This window comes from Cyanistes caeruleus, chromosome 21 (assembly GCF_971803275.1).
Source record: "Cyanistes caeruleus chromosome 21, bCyaCae1.hap1.1, whole genome shotgun sequence".
Lineage (NCBI taxonomy): Eukaryota > Metazoa > Chordata > Aves > Passeriformes > Paridae > Cyanistes > Cyanistes caeruleus.
The window spans coordinates 6,986,790-7,000,349 of NC_141721.1; the positions used below are offsets into that span (position 1 = coordinate 6,986,790).

General features: G+C 45.4%; 1 protein-coding gene and 3 non-coding genes across 50 annotated transcripts in view; all 4 read right to left on the reverse strand.

Moving 5' to 3' along the window:
* TEX14 (testis expressed 14, intercellular bridge forming factor) overlaps nt 1-13,560 on the reverse strand; it is a 32,314-nt gene that overhangs the window by 16,318 nt on the left and 2,436 nt on the right. For 32 of the 47 annotated variants that reach the window (XR_015278565.1, XR_015278564.1, XR_015278563.1 and 29 more), the window contains 11 exons: nt 7,711-7,825; nt 5,741-5,906; nt 5,296-5,432; nt 4,625-4,706; nt 4,070-4,200; nt 3,117-3,230; nt 2,692-2,815; nt 2,151-2,329; nt 1,522-1,673; nt 647-837; nt 302-452 (listed from right to left, as the gene is read on the reverse strand). Coding sequence is in view for 41 of the 47 variants with exons in the window: in XM_086859777.1 (XP_086715903.1) it covers nt 302-452; nt 647-837; nt 1,522-1,673; nt 2,151-2,329; nt 2,692-2,815; nt 3,117-3,230; nt 4,070-4,200; nt 4,625-4,706; nt 5,296-5,432; nt 5,741-5,906; nt 7,711-7,825 (1,542 nt within the window). In the remaining 6 variants the exon portion in view is untranslated. Of the gene's footprint in view, nt 1-301; nt 453-646; nt 838-1,521; nt 1,674-2,150; nt 2,330-2,691; nt 2,816-3,116; nt 3,231-4,069; nt 4,201-4,624; nt 4,707-5,295; nt 5,433-5,740; nt 6,145-7,035; nt 7,826-8,910; nt 9,233-13,560 lie in introns of those variants that run through there. The other 15 variants (XM_086859751.1, XM_086859761.1, XM_086859771.1 and 12 more) reach the window with 5 other exon arrangements.
* LOC111937984 (small nucleolar RNA U3) lies at nt 8,909-9,122 on the reverse strand. Its single transcript, XR_002868818.2, has one exon. It is a non-coding gene; the product is annotated as a small nucleolar RNA U3 (small nucleolar RNA).
* LOC147649633 (small nucleolar RNA U3) lies at nt 11,877-12,090 on the reverse strand. Its single transcript, XR_015278629.1, has one exon. It is a non-coding gene; the product is annotated as a small nucleolar RNA U3 (small nucleolar RNA).
* LOC111937993 (small nucleolar RNA U3) lies at nt 13,207-13,420 on the reverse strand. The gene has a single exon (XR_002868827.2). It is a non-coding gene; the product is annotated as a small nucleolar RNA U3 (small nucleolar RNA).

Here is a 13,560-nt window from a genome sequence, read left to right on the forward strand (position 1 = left end):
ATTAAATCACTTCTCCAGAAATCTGACAGCCGTGCTGCTTTGGCACATTGAGGAGTTAATTCTGGAAATTTAGAAATTCCAAATTTGCAAGCATTTGACACCTCTGCTGAAAACTGTGCCTGCACAAAACAGATTTAGAGTCTTGAGTTCACATTAACAATTAAGTGGTAGCTAAAAGCCAAAGCCAACTGCTTCCTATTTTCAACCTACATCATAAAATCTGTGAGTGCTCCCATTTTAATGATTTTCAGACTGAGGAACACATGAAGGACACAGTGACATCCTGCTCCAAGAAACTCACCAGCCTTGCTTATCTCTTTTTCCTGGAATTCCACTGTCCTCTTCTGGAAGCTAAAAGCTGATGCCCAGCAGATGTTCACATCTGCAAGAACAGCAGATCTCTGTGCTTTGGGTGTTCCACCAGCATGGCCACTTTCAGACTTAACCAAATCCTGTAAAACAAAACAAAAATGGAGTAAAATACAATTGTATTTGACAGTTCTGTGCCTCTGCCTGCTCTTCTGAGGGGGTTCAGCTCCATGAGCAGAACACTGAGTGTGGGATCACTTCCTCTAGACTGAAGCAGAACAACTTGAATCTGAATGGACACAGCATATCCAGCAAACATTAGAATGCTGGAAATCACCTTTAAGTCATTTTTCAGGATATATTGAATATCCTGAAGTTTCATGGAGCGGTTCCTCTGTTTGGGCTCCAGCCCTGACTTGACAACTTCATAATAGATCAGGGGGAGCCTGACATCTGCTTCCAGCTGCTCCCCTGAAAGGATGAGCTGCTTAACAGCTGAGTCTTCCACACCCTTCCAGGGAGGGCTCTCTGAAAGACACAAGTACAGACTTTATGTCACCAGCTGTATGCTAATGTTAATGGAAATTGAAAAAAAAAAATCTTAAAAAAATAAAAATCACATTATTCCCTGTCCATTCCCTAATTCACAATTAAAAACAAGCACTGGCATCTCCTCCCTGTCTTATTCCAACACAAGATGCTTTCAAGGGAGCTGACAGGAATATCTAGAGGAGAGTGACACTGCAAACAACCCTGCTCTGGATTCTTCATTGGGATTAATTTTTAGAGTAATTGTTTATCCCATTTCACTGTCAGAATAGTCAAAGTGAAGAACAGAACAGACATTATCTGTAACAACAACAACAGTGAATTATAATAATACAGTAACAATAACTTATCTCTAAGTTAACACAGAGATCAAACACATGAAAGCTGCACAAGATTGTTTTGAACACTGAAAAGACTTAATTGAATGTTTTGCTGTGCTGGTAGGAAGAAGAAAAATAATCAGCAAAACACCATTATATGTCTGTAATATCCACCATTAATTTCATCCTTTAGCCACAGAATTTTAAGTTTTTTGATCACATTTTACAGGAGGTCTCAATAATCTTTGTTATTGTCATTAATATTTGGGGGTTTTTGCCTGGTTCATTTTTTTAATGAGAATTTTTTAAGTTAAACCATCCCAGCCCAAAGCTGTGCATTCACCTGTTAAGGCTTCCTGCAGCACTGCACAGAAGCTGTAAACATCTGATTTAACTGTCCCAGGCTTCTCCAGGATTATTTCAGGGGAACACCAGCGGAACAGCTGAACTGGGACAGGAATTCGGGTCAGGTCACTGTGCTCTCCACTGTCCTTGCTGCAAAAAGGGAAAAAATGGTAAATTAGGACACACAACACATTCAGCTACAAGGTTTATATTTAGGAATTAAACACCTGAGTGTGTTACAGCTTTTAGTTTAACACATAAAAGGTTCAGGGCATGTCTGCAAATAGAAATGTGAAGTAAATGCCTTCATTTACTTCAAAATCAAAAGATTTTCTGGAGAAAGCAACACCTCCTTTAATGACTTAAGAACTAAAAACAAGCTGAACTTCTCCCAACATGAGCTTTACAAACAACCCTTTAGTTCTGACCATGGATAAAACACAGGAAGCCTAAAAAAAAAAAAACAAATTTGTTCTACAGTGTGTCTAGGGGATAATTTCAGTAGTAATTTACTGAGATGAAAATAAATACTCTTCGTCTCATTGGTGGCACCTAATTGCCACCAGTTTAACGAGGTTTTGGATGTTCAACCCCTCATTTCCCAGCAGCCCTGAGGAAGTTTTTCACCTCTCTATCATGTACTCCAGGTTGCAGAGCTTGGCCTCCCCAGAGGACACAATTTGGATGGCATAGGAGGAGAGGGAGCGGTGGAGAAATCCCCGGGAGTGCAGGAAACGCAGAGCGTCGATGATCTGGAGCAAAATGTGCAAAATGGTCTCTGTCTGCAGCACTGGGAATTCTGTACGCTGGGAAAACAGCCCCAAAAGCACCAAATCAGCATGGCAAGTCTTTAAACTTGATGTGAGAGACAGTTGTTCTTATTTATTATGGTTATTATTTGCTGCAGAAGGCAGCAAATGTGAAATTTATTGGAGGAAAAGGAGGAAATTCATATTTTTTTGTTCTCAACGCCAAACCAAATAACAGCACCTTAAAAAGAAGAGAAAAATATCAAATGACAACAATAAAACACGGATAAATCGATTTAAAAAATAAGAAAAAGACCCAGAAATTCAGACACAGACTGAGGATTTTGTCTTCTTGAGGAAAGTTGTTAGTCACTAAACTTCTGATGAACAATTATTTGAAATTCAAGCACTGCAGTTACCCTTTCATGGAGGATGCTGTAGAGAGAGCCAAAGTGAACCCTCTCATAGACCAAACGAGTTCTCTCCAGGTCACTGGACAGACAAACAGACATCAGCTGCAGCAAGTGAGGGTGGCGGAGTTTGCTGCAAAGGGAGAGGGAAAGGCAAATTTGCAAGGCAAATGTGAGACAAAAAGAAGGAAAGTCCCGGCCTGCCCAGTGTTTTTATCACTATGACATGAATGTTGTGTTTTCACTGGAATGCATCTCAGTGTAAATTTATTTTTTACTGAATTACTCCATTTTAAAAGATCAGGAGCAGGAAGGAAACTGTATTTCTTATGTGGGGAAGAAGTGCAACCCCAACCTAACACTCCTGAGTGTCCTCCCGAGGTAAATCCCATCCCTCCCATCCCTGGAGACCCAAAGCCCAGCTCCCATCCCACCTGCTGTGTTCCTGCTCTGCCAGGAGGAGATCAGCCAGGCGCAGCTTCCAGCAGTTCTGCTGGGGCTGGAAGCTCAGCTCCTTCACTGTCACTCTGCTGCCTCCCCACACCAAGCTACAACAACAAGAGGGATTTGGACCAGATGCTTCCAGCAGTGTTTTTTCTCTTTTTTTCCCAGTTATGGGGTTATTTATTTGGTGAGAATTTGGTGGTGCTCTGGTGCTGCCTGCCGCTGGCAGGAACTTAAATTTGAGGGTTTGCTCTTCCAAACTGACAATAAACTCATCCTGCTAAAGGTTGATGGAGCAGGAAAGGTTCACTGCCCAAAATCTCACCCCTTCCACCAGGAATTCCCTTCACCAAGGCCATCAGTGACACAAATCAGAGTTTTGGGGAGATTAAATCACCAGTTTGTCAATTCTCTGTCTGCCTCTGAGACACAACCACTTGCTTAACAAACAACAATTAGACAAGACTATATCACTGTAATTATTACCAATAATTACAACAATCACATGATACCAAAGACTTTAAATAAATGCACGGCCTGCCCTTGCAATTCTCATTTCACCACAGGTTTGAGCAAGTGGGCTGCACACCTGGATATCCAGAGGACATCCTGGACTAAGATTTACAAGGATTAAATGCTGAACAACACCATCTGTGCAACCCTAAATGTATTTCCCACCACAAAGAGATCAATCCTGAAACCCTGCCATCAGTGATTAGCCATAATTGGGTTAATATTGCTTGTGGGTTGTTGTTGGCCTCTCAGACATCAGTCTGACTCAGATATTAATCAATGAACAGCAGAAAACAAGGTGCAGGCAGGAAACAGGGAATAAATACAGAACAGACGTGGAAAATTACCCAAACAAAGCACTGGTACAACAATTTGCTGTGTGGTTGTAACAGACACAAAGAGGGGCTAAAATCTCTTTAATTCCACTTACTTGGTCATGATCATGTAGGGTCCCACGTGGTAAGAAAATGCTGGTTCATCATCAGCCTGAATCACATCTTTCTCCCCAATAATTGGGAGAGAGGCCAGGTAGCCCAGGTGGCCACTGCCTGCGAGATAGAACTGAAACAGGGCATCACCAACAGGAAAACCCAACAGCTCCCAAATTCCAACAAGCTCATTAACAACCTGAGTGTAATCACTGTGAGGGCAGCACCAGCTCAAACATCACCATAAAATCTGAATATTCAGGGCCAAAATCTAAATTGCCCAGTGAAGCTGGAAGAGGAAAGGCAGAACCCATCCTTAGGAATTCCCACAGGTGATATTTAACAGGAATTTCTGCTGTTCCAAAGCAAACCAGGGCCTGTCATCCACCAAAGGCCTGGATATTTGTGCCCTTTGTGGGTTTTTTCCCATCTTTTCAGCAGAAATAAGAATGCACTAAAAGTTAAAATATAGCACAGGTGGGATAATTGCAGGAAATTCTGTAAAAAAAAAAAAAAGTTTTAATGTCATTAGAAAATCCCTACCCACAGCATCTTACCTTCCCAAAACCAAAGCTGTAAATGTTCCTGGCCACACTGGGCTGTCCTTTCAGGAATTTTCCCAGTGAATTATCAGCATTTCTAAATACCAAAAACAAAAGCAATAAGAGTAACTTATTTACTCCAAGACTTGGATACAGAGAGAGAGGAAAAAAAAAAGCAGAATTTCTGCTAGAACCCTGCACTTGACTGGTCCCACACACATAATGTGGATGTTAAAATTGCAAATTCTTGTGCATCTCATTAAAACTTTTTAATTTTCATGATATTTATTTATTTAAAGCAAGATAACCAATAAATATACACACACTGTATATCCTGCACTGCCTTTTTGACCACAAGTCTGTATTTTTCCCAACAATGTATCTGACACAAAAACTCCTGAAACATTTGGGAACACACCCCCAAAAAGATCTGCAGTGATCTTAAAAAGTCCAAAAAACAATTTCATGCTACCACTTCAATGCTACTAAAACCCAGTGCTTGCTGATTTCAAGAGTTTAATTAATAAAGTTTCTCTTAATATACAGATATTTATCAATTTTCTACTTAGAGCTGTCACAACAGAAATCAAATTAATCCCAATGGACTTAAATCTGCTATTGTCAAAAACATACAAGAACTTGCTAATGTTAAAACAACAGAAAATGGAAATAAAATCTCTTGTTACCCTTGGACAAGGCCACCAAACCTCGAGGGGCTGCAGATCAAGGCCTTTGAGGAGCCAACTTTCCTGAGCAGATCAGAGGGAAGGTTCCAAATTGCAGCTTGCATGTGCAGTGTGCACTGTTGGATAAATTCCAGCATCTGGGCAGCAGCAGGAGGAGGGAAGAACAATAAATTAAGGCTTCAGAATAAGAAAAAAAAATATTTCAAATTCATAAATCAGGACTATTGGAAAAATAAGCGGTTATTTGAAACTGGCATTTTGAGAAGGACATTAACAGAAAAAAACTTGAAGAAAATCAATTACATGAAAATGGAAGAAAAAATTCGAAAATTCACCCACAGAAAATTATAATTCCAGGTTTCTTTTCAAGAGGAGCGTTGTGATAACAGAGAAAAGGAGTTTTAAATCAATATTGCAGCCGAGAATCAGCTTTCCACACAAATACCTGAGCACTGCTTTCCTTCCTGGCTGACAAAGCCCAGAACTGGGGAGTTTTGCCCTCTTTGTCGTGGACTCTGAGATCTCCTCCTTCATCCAGTAACCTGCTGAGGATCTGCTGGTTTCCTGAAAATGCAGCTGCATGCACCGGGGTGCTCCCATCGTGGCAGCGACTGGGGAACGGCAAAAAAACGTTCAGCAAGGGGAAAAGCAGAATTCCTGGAATGTTGGTGCACTCCCAAATAAATAAACCATGAATAAATGAATAAACAGTGAAAAAAAAGGCAAATTATTTCTCTATTTAGCTTTGAGGAGCTTGGGCTAAAATAGCAACGTGCATCTTTCGTTTATGCCCAGTCAATGTTGTGTTTCACAGGATTCATTTCATTAAAAAATAAGTTTGATACTTAACTGATTGGCATTTAAGCCAGATTTCAGCAGCATATCAAATAAAAGAATAAACAGAATAATCAAATAACAGAAAAAAACATGAAAAAAAGGCAAATTATTTCTCTATTTAGCTTTGAGGAGCTTGGGCTAAAATAGCAACATGCATCTTTCGTTTATGCCCAGTCAATGTTGTGTTTCACAGGATTCATTTTCAAGGATTAATTTTCATTAAAAAATAAGTTTGATACTTAACTGATTGGCATTTAAGCCAGATTTCAGCAGCACATCAAATAACAGAATAAACAGAATAAACAAATAACAGAATAAACCATGAAAAAAAGGCAAATTATTTCTCTATTTAGCTTTGAGGAGCTTTGGCTAAAATAGCAACGTGCATCTTTCGTTTATGCCCAGTGAATGTTGTGTTTCACAGGATTAATTTTCATTAAAAAATAAGTTTGATACTTAACTGATTGGCATTTAAGACAGATTTCAGCAGCATATCAAATAAAAGAATAAACAGAATAATCAAATAACAGAAAAAACCATGAAAAAAAGGCAAATTATTTCTCTATTTAGCTTTGAGGAGCTTGGGCTAAAATAGCAACGTGCATCTTTCGTTTATGCCCAGTCAATGTTGTGTTTCACAGGATTCATTTTCAAGGATTAATTTTCATTAAAAAATAAGTTTGATACTTAACTGATTGGCATTTAAGCCAGATTTCAGCAGCACATCAAATAACAGAATAAACAGAATAAACAAATAACAGAATAAACCATGAAAAAAAGGCAAATTATTTCTCTATTTAGCTTTGAGGAGCTTGGGCTAAAATAGCAACGTGCATCTTTCGTTTATGCCCAGTGAATGTTGTATTTCACAGGATTCATTTCATTAAAAAATAAGTTTGATACTTAACTGATTGGCATTTAAGACAGATTTCAGCAGCATATCAAATAAAAGAATAAACAGAATAATCAAATAACAGAAAAAACCATGAAAAAAAGGCAAATTATTTCTCTATTTAGCTTTGAGGAGCTTGGGCTAAAATAGCAACGTGCATCTTTCGTTTATGCCCAGTCAATGTTGTGTTTCACAGGATTCATTTTCAAGGATTAATTTTCATTAAAAAATAAGTTTGATACTTAACTGATTGGCATTTAAGCCAGATTTCAGCAGCACATCAAATAACAGAATAAACAGAATAATCAAATAACAGAAAAAAACATGAAAAAAATGGCAAATTATTTCTCTATTTAGCTTTGAGGAGCTTGGGCTAAAATAGCAATGTGCATCTTTCGTTTATGCCCAGTCAATGTTGTGTTTCACAGGATTCATTTTCAAGGATTAATTTTCATTAAAAAATAAGTTTGATACTTAACTGATTGGCATTTAAGCCAGATTTCAGCAGCACATCAAATAAAAGAATAAACAAATAACAGAATAAACCTCTATTTACCTCTGAGGAGCTTTGGCTAAAATAGCAACGTGCATCTTAAGCACATTTTCGTTTATGCCCAGTGAATATTGTGTTTCACAGGATTAATTTTCAAGGATTAATTTTCATTAAAATAAATCTGATACTTAACTGATTGGCATCTGAGCCAAATCTCAGCAGCACATCCACGATTTTACCCAGCCCCAGCAGCGCAGCAGTGAAGAGACAGGTTTGACCCATGGAATTCACAGCATCAACAAAAATTCCTGCAAGGAAACCAAAGATTCTGAGGTGCTGCTTGTTTTAATAAAAGCTGCTGCTTCATCTCACAGCTCTGAGCTGCAGCACAAATTAAAGAAAAAAAAAGAGAAAATGATATTTTATGTGATTTTCTATAAGGATTGAAAGCGCTGCTTGTCCATGAGGATTTGAAATAAAGGATGGGTAAGTAACAAATGGTGCTTTTATGTGTTGTGTAAGGAATTAGTAATGACTTATATGGACTGTTTAAATTAGAGGGATGGATGTATATGTATACATATATATTTATAAAAAAATGCAAAGACAAATATATAATATACATTACATATATTTATATATGATATAAAATATATTATATAAAATAAACATACCTATAAAATAAAATGAAATAATTATATCACTGTATTATAGGAATATATTATATTATAAAATATATATTGTAATAATCTATATATATATGGTATTAGTACAAATGATCGACACGTGAGCACATATAACACAGGAGGGCAGAATTAATAAAAAATTAATATAATATTATTATAATATAATATAATATAATATAATATAATATAATATAATATAATATAATATAATATAATATAATATAATATAATATAATATAATAATGTTATATGTTTATTATAATATAATATAATGTAATATGGAATGGAATGGAATGGAATGGAATGGAATGGAATGGAATAGAATAGAATAGAATAGAATAGAATAGAATAGAATAGAATAGAATAGAATAGAAATTATATTGTAATAAATTACTATATAATTATAGAAATTATTAATAAATAATTATTCTTTACTAATTGGTCAGAGCATGGGGCCAATAATGCCAAGGTTGCAGGTTCGATCCCTGCACGGGCCATTTCATCTCTTGATGAACTCTATAATGTTTGTGGGTCCTTTTCCAGTCAGAACCCTTTATGATTTCCAATATTTAGTTACTTTGATTAATCAAAATAATTAATTACTATTTGGAATTAATAACCAGCAGGGACAGAGATGACCATTAAAGGAAGATAATGGGGAAGTCGAACTGTTTTTTAACCACGAATAAAAAAAAAGGGCCACAAACCACTCAGCCCGTGTTCTCTCCCTCCCGAGCCCCAACAACGGGGCCGGGAACGGTCATCAATGGCGGGCGGCCCCTGCCCAGGCAGCACCGCCCGCCCGCTTCGCGCTCAGGAGAGAACACCCTGCTCCTCCTCGTGGCTTGTGACGCCGATCAGGTGCGATCACTCTCCTCTAGTGACCAACTACAGAAATGATCCCTGAAAGTATAGTCTTAGCCCTGCCCCGCCGCCCGCGCGCCTCCCTCCCGCGCACACCCGCACGCAGCACACGCCGACCCCCGAGCGCCCGCCCCGCCAGCCCGCGCCAGCAGCCGGCGCGGCCCCGCCGAGCCCCCGCGGCCGCGGGAGCGCGCCCCGAGCCCCCCGGGAGCGCCCGCGCCCCGCGGAACGGCCGCGCGTGGCGGCGCGAGGGACACGCCCCCTTGATTTGCATGTTCTGCCCTCGCTGGCCAATCAGACGCGCGGCTGCTGCGGCTCCACCCCCGCGATGCGCGGGACAGCGACACCGGCCCCGAGCGGCCCCGCTCCGGTCCCCGACACGGCGGCTCCACCGACCCCCGGCCCCAGCGGCTCACGGGCCGCAACACGCTCGCCCTCTCCCCCGCTCGGCAGCGTCATCCCAGCACCGGCTCGTTCCCCAGTTTGCAGAGCGCGTTCACGGATTTTTTCCGTTTCCGAGGCCAAGGATTCTTATTGTTTTATTTTAATTTGTTGTTTTATTTTAGTTTGTTGATTTATTCTGGTTTATTGGTGTACTCTAGTTCGGGTGGTTGGCATAAAAAGCCGGCTCCCCGATTATCAAGCCTTTATTTATGCATTTTTATGAAGGCATCAGGATTGCTTACAAATGGCATCACTTTATTAGGGATGCTAACTCTGAAGCAAGCAGCACGGTACCTGTGGGATAACAGGCCACATAACTCTCTCAGTCTGGCCTGAGAAAGTGGCCTGGGAAATCATGGGGAGGAATTAAAACAATCCTCAGAGATAGAAAGCAGCCTTGCAGGTGCTGTTTGTCTGTTCCTTGTTTACCTGCAAGAAAAGGTCGAGTGGTGGTAAACCCCACTGACCAATGATGGTGATGTGTTAGTTTACTAATCAATAAGAGTTTTCTTTTCAGTACTTTTCACGTATCAGTCTATAAAAAAGACCTGAAGTAATAAACCGAGAGAGAAAATTCTCCAGTTGGACTCCACGGGAGAGTCTGTGTCGTTCTTCTCACCATTCCCAATAGAGTGACACTTGATTAATTAGGATTCAACCCCTTATTTACTAGTTGTATCTCTCGTTTCCCGTGCTGGTTAGTCAGCCTGTGCTGGTTGTCCCTCCGCTTGGGCCGGGGGGTTATGGGGAGTAGGTGGTCAGTGGTCAGTGGGTCAGTGGGTCGGTGGTCAGTGGTCAGTGGGTCAGTGGGTCAGTGGTCAGTGGTCAGTGGGTCAGTGGTCGGTGGTCGGTGGTCAGTGGGACAGTGGTCAGTGGGTCAGTGGTCAGTGGGTCAGTGGTCAGTGGGTCGGTGGTCAGTGGTCAGTGGTCGGTGGTCAGTGGGTCAGTGGGTCAGTGGTCAGTGGTCAGTGGTCAGTGGGTCAGTGGTCAGTGGGACAATGGGTCAGTGGTCAGTGGGTCAGTGGTCAGTGGTCAGTGGGACAGTGGTCAGTGGTCAGGGGTCAGTGGGTCAGTGGTCAGTGGTCGGTGGTCGGTGGTCAGTGGTCGGTGGTCAGTGGTCGGTGGGTCAGTGGTCAGTGGTCAGTGGGACAGTGGTCAGTGGTCAGAGGTCGGTGGTCAGTGGTCGGTGGTCAGTGGTCAGTGGGTCAGTGGTCGGTGGTCGGTGGTCAGCGGGACAGTGGTCGGTGGTCGGTGGTCGGTGGTCGGTGGTCGGTGGTCAGTGGGTCAGTGGGTCAGTGGTCAGTGGTCAGTGGTCGGTGGTCGGTGGTCAGCGGGACAGTGGTCGGTGGTCAGTGGTCAGTGGGTCAGTGGTCGGTGGTCAGTGGGTCAGTGGTCAGTGGTCAGTGGTCAGTGGGTCAGTGGGTCAGTAGGTCAGTGGTCAGTGGTCGGTGGTCAGTGGGTCGGTGGTCAGTGGTCAGTGGTCAGTGGTCAGTGGTCGGTGGTCGGTGGGTCAGTGGGTCAGTGGTCAGTGGGACAGTGGTCAGTGGTCGGTGGTCGGTGGTCAGTGGGACAGTGGTCGGTGGGACAGTGGTCGGTGGTCAGTGGTCAGTGGTCAGAGGTCAGTGGTCAGTGGGTCAGTGGTCAGTGGTCGGTGGTCAGTGGTCGGTGGGTCAGTGGTCAGTGGGTCAGTGGTCGGTGGTCAGTGGGACAGTGGTCAGTGGTCGGTGGTCAGTGGTCGGTGGGTCAGTGGTCAGTGGGTCAGTGGTCGGTGGTCAGTGGTCAGTGGTCGGTGGTCAGTGGTCAGTGGTCAGTGGGTCAGTGGTCAGTGGGTCAGTGGTCAGTGGTCAGTGGTCAGTGGGTCAGTGGTCGGTGGTCAGTGGTCGGTGGTCAGTGGTCAGTGGTCAGTGGGTCAGTGGTCAGTGTTCAGTGGTCAGTGGGTCAGTGGTCAGTGTTCAGTGGTCAGTGGGTCAGTGGTCAGTGGTCAGTGGTCGCGATGTCCCACGGCTGCAATAACCTTCCTCCAGTTTCTGCTCAGTCCCGCCGACCTGTCCAGAGCCCCTTTCCCTGGAGATCGCAAACCATTTTCCTTTAAACAAAATACAAGCGAAGGCTCCGAGTTTCACAACACAACTGTTTATCTTCGCTGCCTGGCTGCACTTTCTAATTACTGATTAAAAAATAGAAAGTTTGGTTGTGCTGCGGAGGGGCTCGGGGATTATCAGCGGCACCGCGTGGGCTCTGCTGTAGCGAGTGTGAGCCCCCCAGAGCAGGAATAAATCCCCACACACAGCCTTGAGCTGCCCGCTAAGTGAGGGATTGAGGCCGAGATCTGTTTTTAACCACGAATAAAAAAAAAGGGCCACAAACCACTCAGCCCGTGTTCTCTCCCTCCCGAGCCCCAACAACGGGGCCGGGAACGGTCATCAATGGCCAGCGGCCCCTGCCCAGGCAGCACCGCCCGCCCGCTTCGCGCTCAGGAGAGAACACCCTGCTCCTCCTCGTGGCTTGTGACGCCGATCAGGTGCGATCACTCTCCTCTAGTGACCAACTACAGAAATGATCCCTGAAAGTATAGTCTTAGCCCTGCCCCGCCGCCCGCGCGCCTCCCTCCCGCGCACACCCGCACGCAGCACACGCCGACCCCCGAGCGCCCGCCCCGCCAGCCCGCGCCAGCAGCCGGCGCGGCCCCGCCGAGCCCCCGCGGCCGCGGGAGCGCGCCCCGAGCCCCCCGGGAGCGCCCGCGCCCCGCGGAACGGCCGCGCGTGGCGGCGCGCGGGACACGCCCCCTTGATTTGCATGTTCTGCCCTCGCTGGCCAATCAGACGCGCGGCTGCTGCGGCTCCGCCCCTTCCCCGCCTTCTCGGCCGGGAACGGCGCCGCCGCGCCCCGCGCTGGGCCCACGACACGTCACGGGAGGCGGAATCGCCACCGGGTGCTCCCCTGTCCCTTGACACTCGCTGATGGACACCAGGCCACAAGAACGCCCTGCAACGCTACAGGCTTTGGGAAGAGTCGCTGGAAAGCTGCGTGGAGGAAGAGGACCTGGGGATGCCGCTCGACAGCAGCAGCTGCGCGGGAGCCCAGAGCGTGCCCAGGTGACCAAGAAGGCCAATGGACCGCGGCTTGTATCGGCAATTGTGTGACCAGCAGGACCAGGGCAGTGACCGTCCCCGGGACTCGGCACTGGTGAGGCTGCACCTCGAATCCTGTGTCCAGTTTTGGCCCCAGCACAAACAGAAGGATATTGCGGAGCTGGAGTGTGTCCAGAGAAGGGAACAGACTTCGGAAAGGGTCACAGATCTGATGAGGAGCAGCTGAAGGAACCTGGGGGTCTCAGCCTGGAGAAAAGGAACATCCGGGGGTACTTTGACCCTCCCTGCAGCTGCCTGAAAGGAGGATGTAGGCAGGTGGGGTCTGTCTCTCCTCCAGGGGACAAGTGACAGGATGAGAGGAAGCTGCATCAGGGGAGGTTTCGGTTTGATGCTGGGGTAAATTTATTCACTGGAAGGGTTATCAAGCACTGGCACAGTCGGCCAGGGCAGTGGCTGAGTCCCCATCCCCTGGAGGGATTTCTGGAATGTGGTTGTGGCACTTGGGCTCAGGAGGCAGCAGGCAGCCAAATGTGAGCTCGCAGGACTAACCCGCTTATGCACAAACTCTGTTTTTTAACCACGAATAAAAAAAAAGGGCCACAAACCACTCAGCCCGTGTTCTCTCCCTCCCGAGCCCCAACAACAGGGCCGGGAACGGTCATCAATGGCGGGCGGCCCCTGCCCAGGCAGCACCGCCCGCCCGCTTCGCGCTCAGGAGAGAACACCCTGCTCCTCCTCGTGGCTTGTGACGCCGATCAGGTGCGATCACTCTCCTCTAGTGACCAACTACAGAAATGATCCCTGAAAGTATAGTCTTAACCCTGCCCCGCCGCCCGCGCGCCTCCCTCCCGCGCACACCCGCACGCAGCACACGCCGACCCCCGAGCGCCCGCCCCGCCAGCCCGCGCCAGCAGCCGGCGCGGCCCCGCCGAGCCCCCGCGGCCGCGGGAGCGCGCC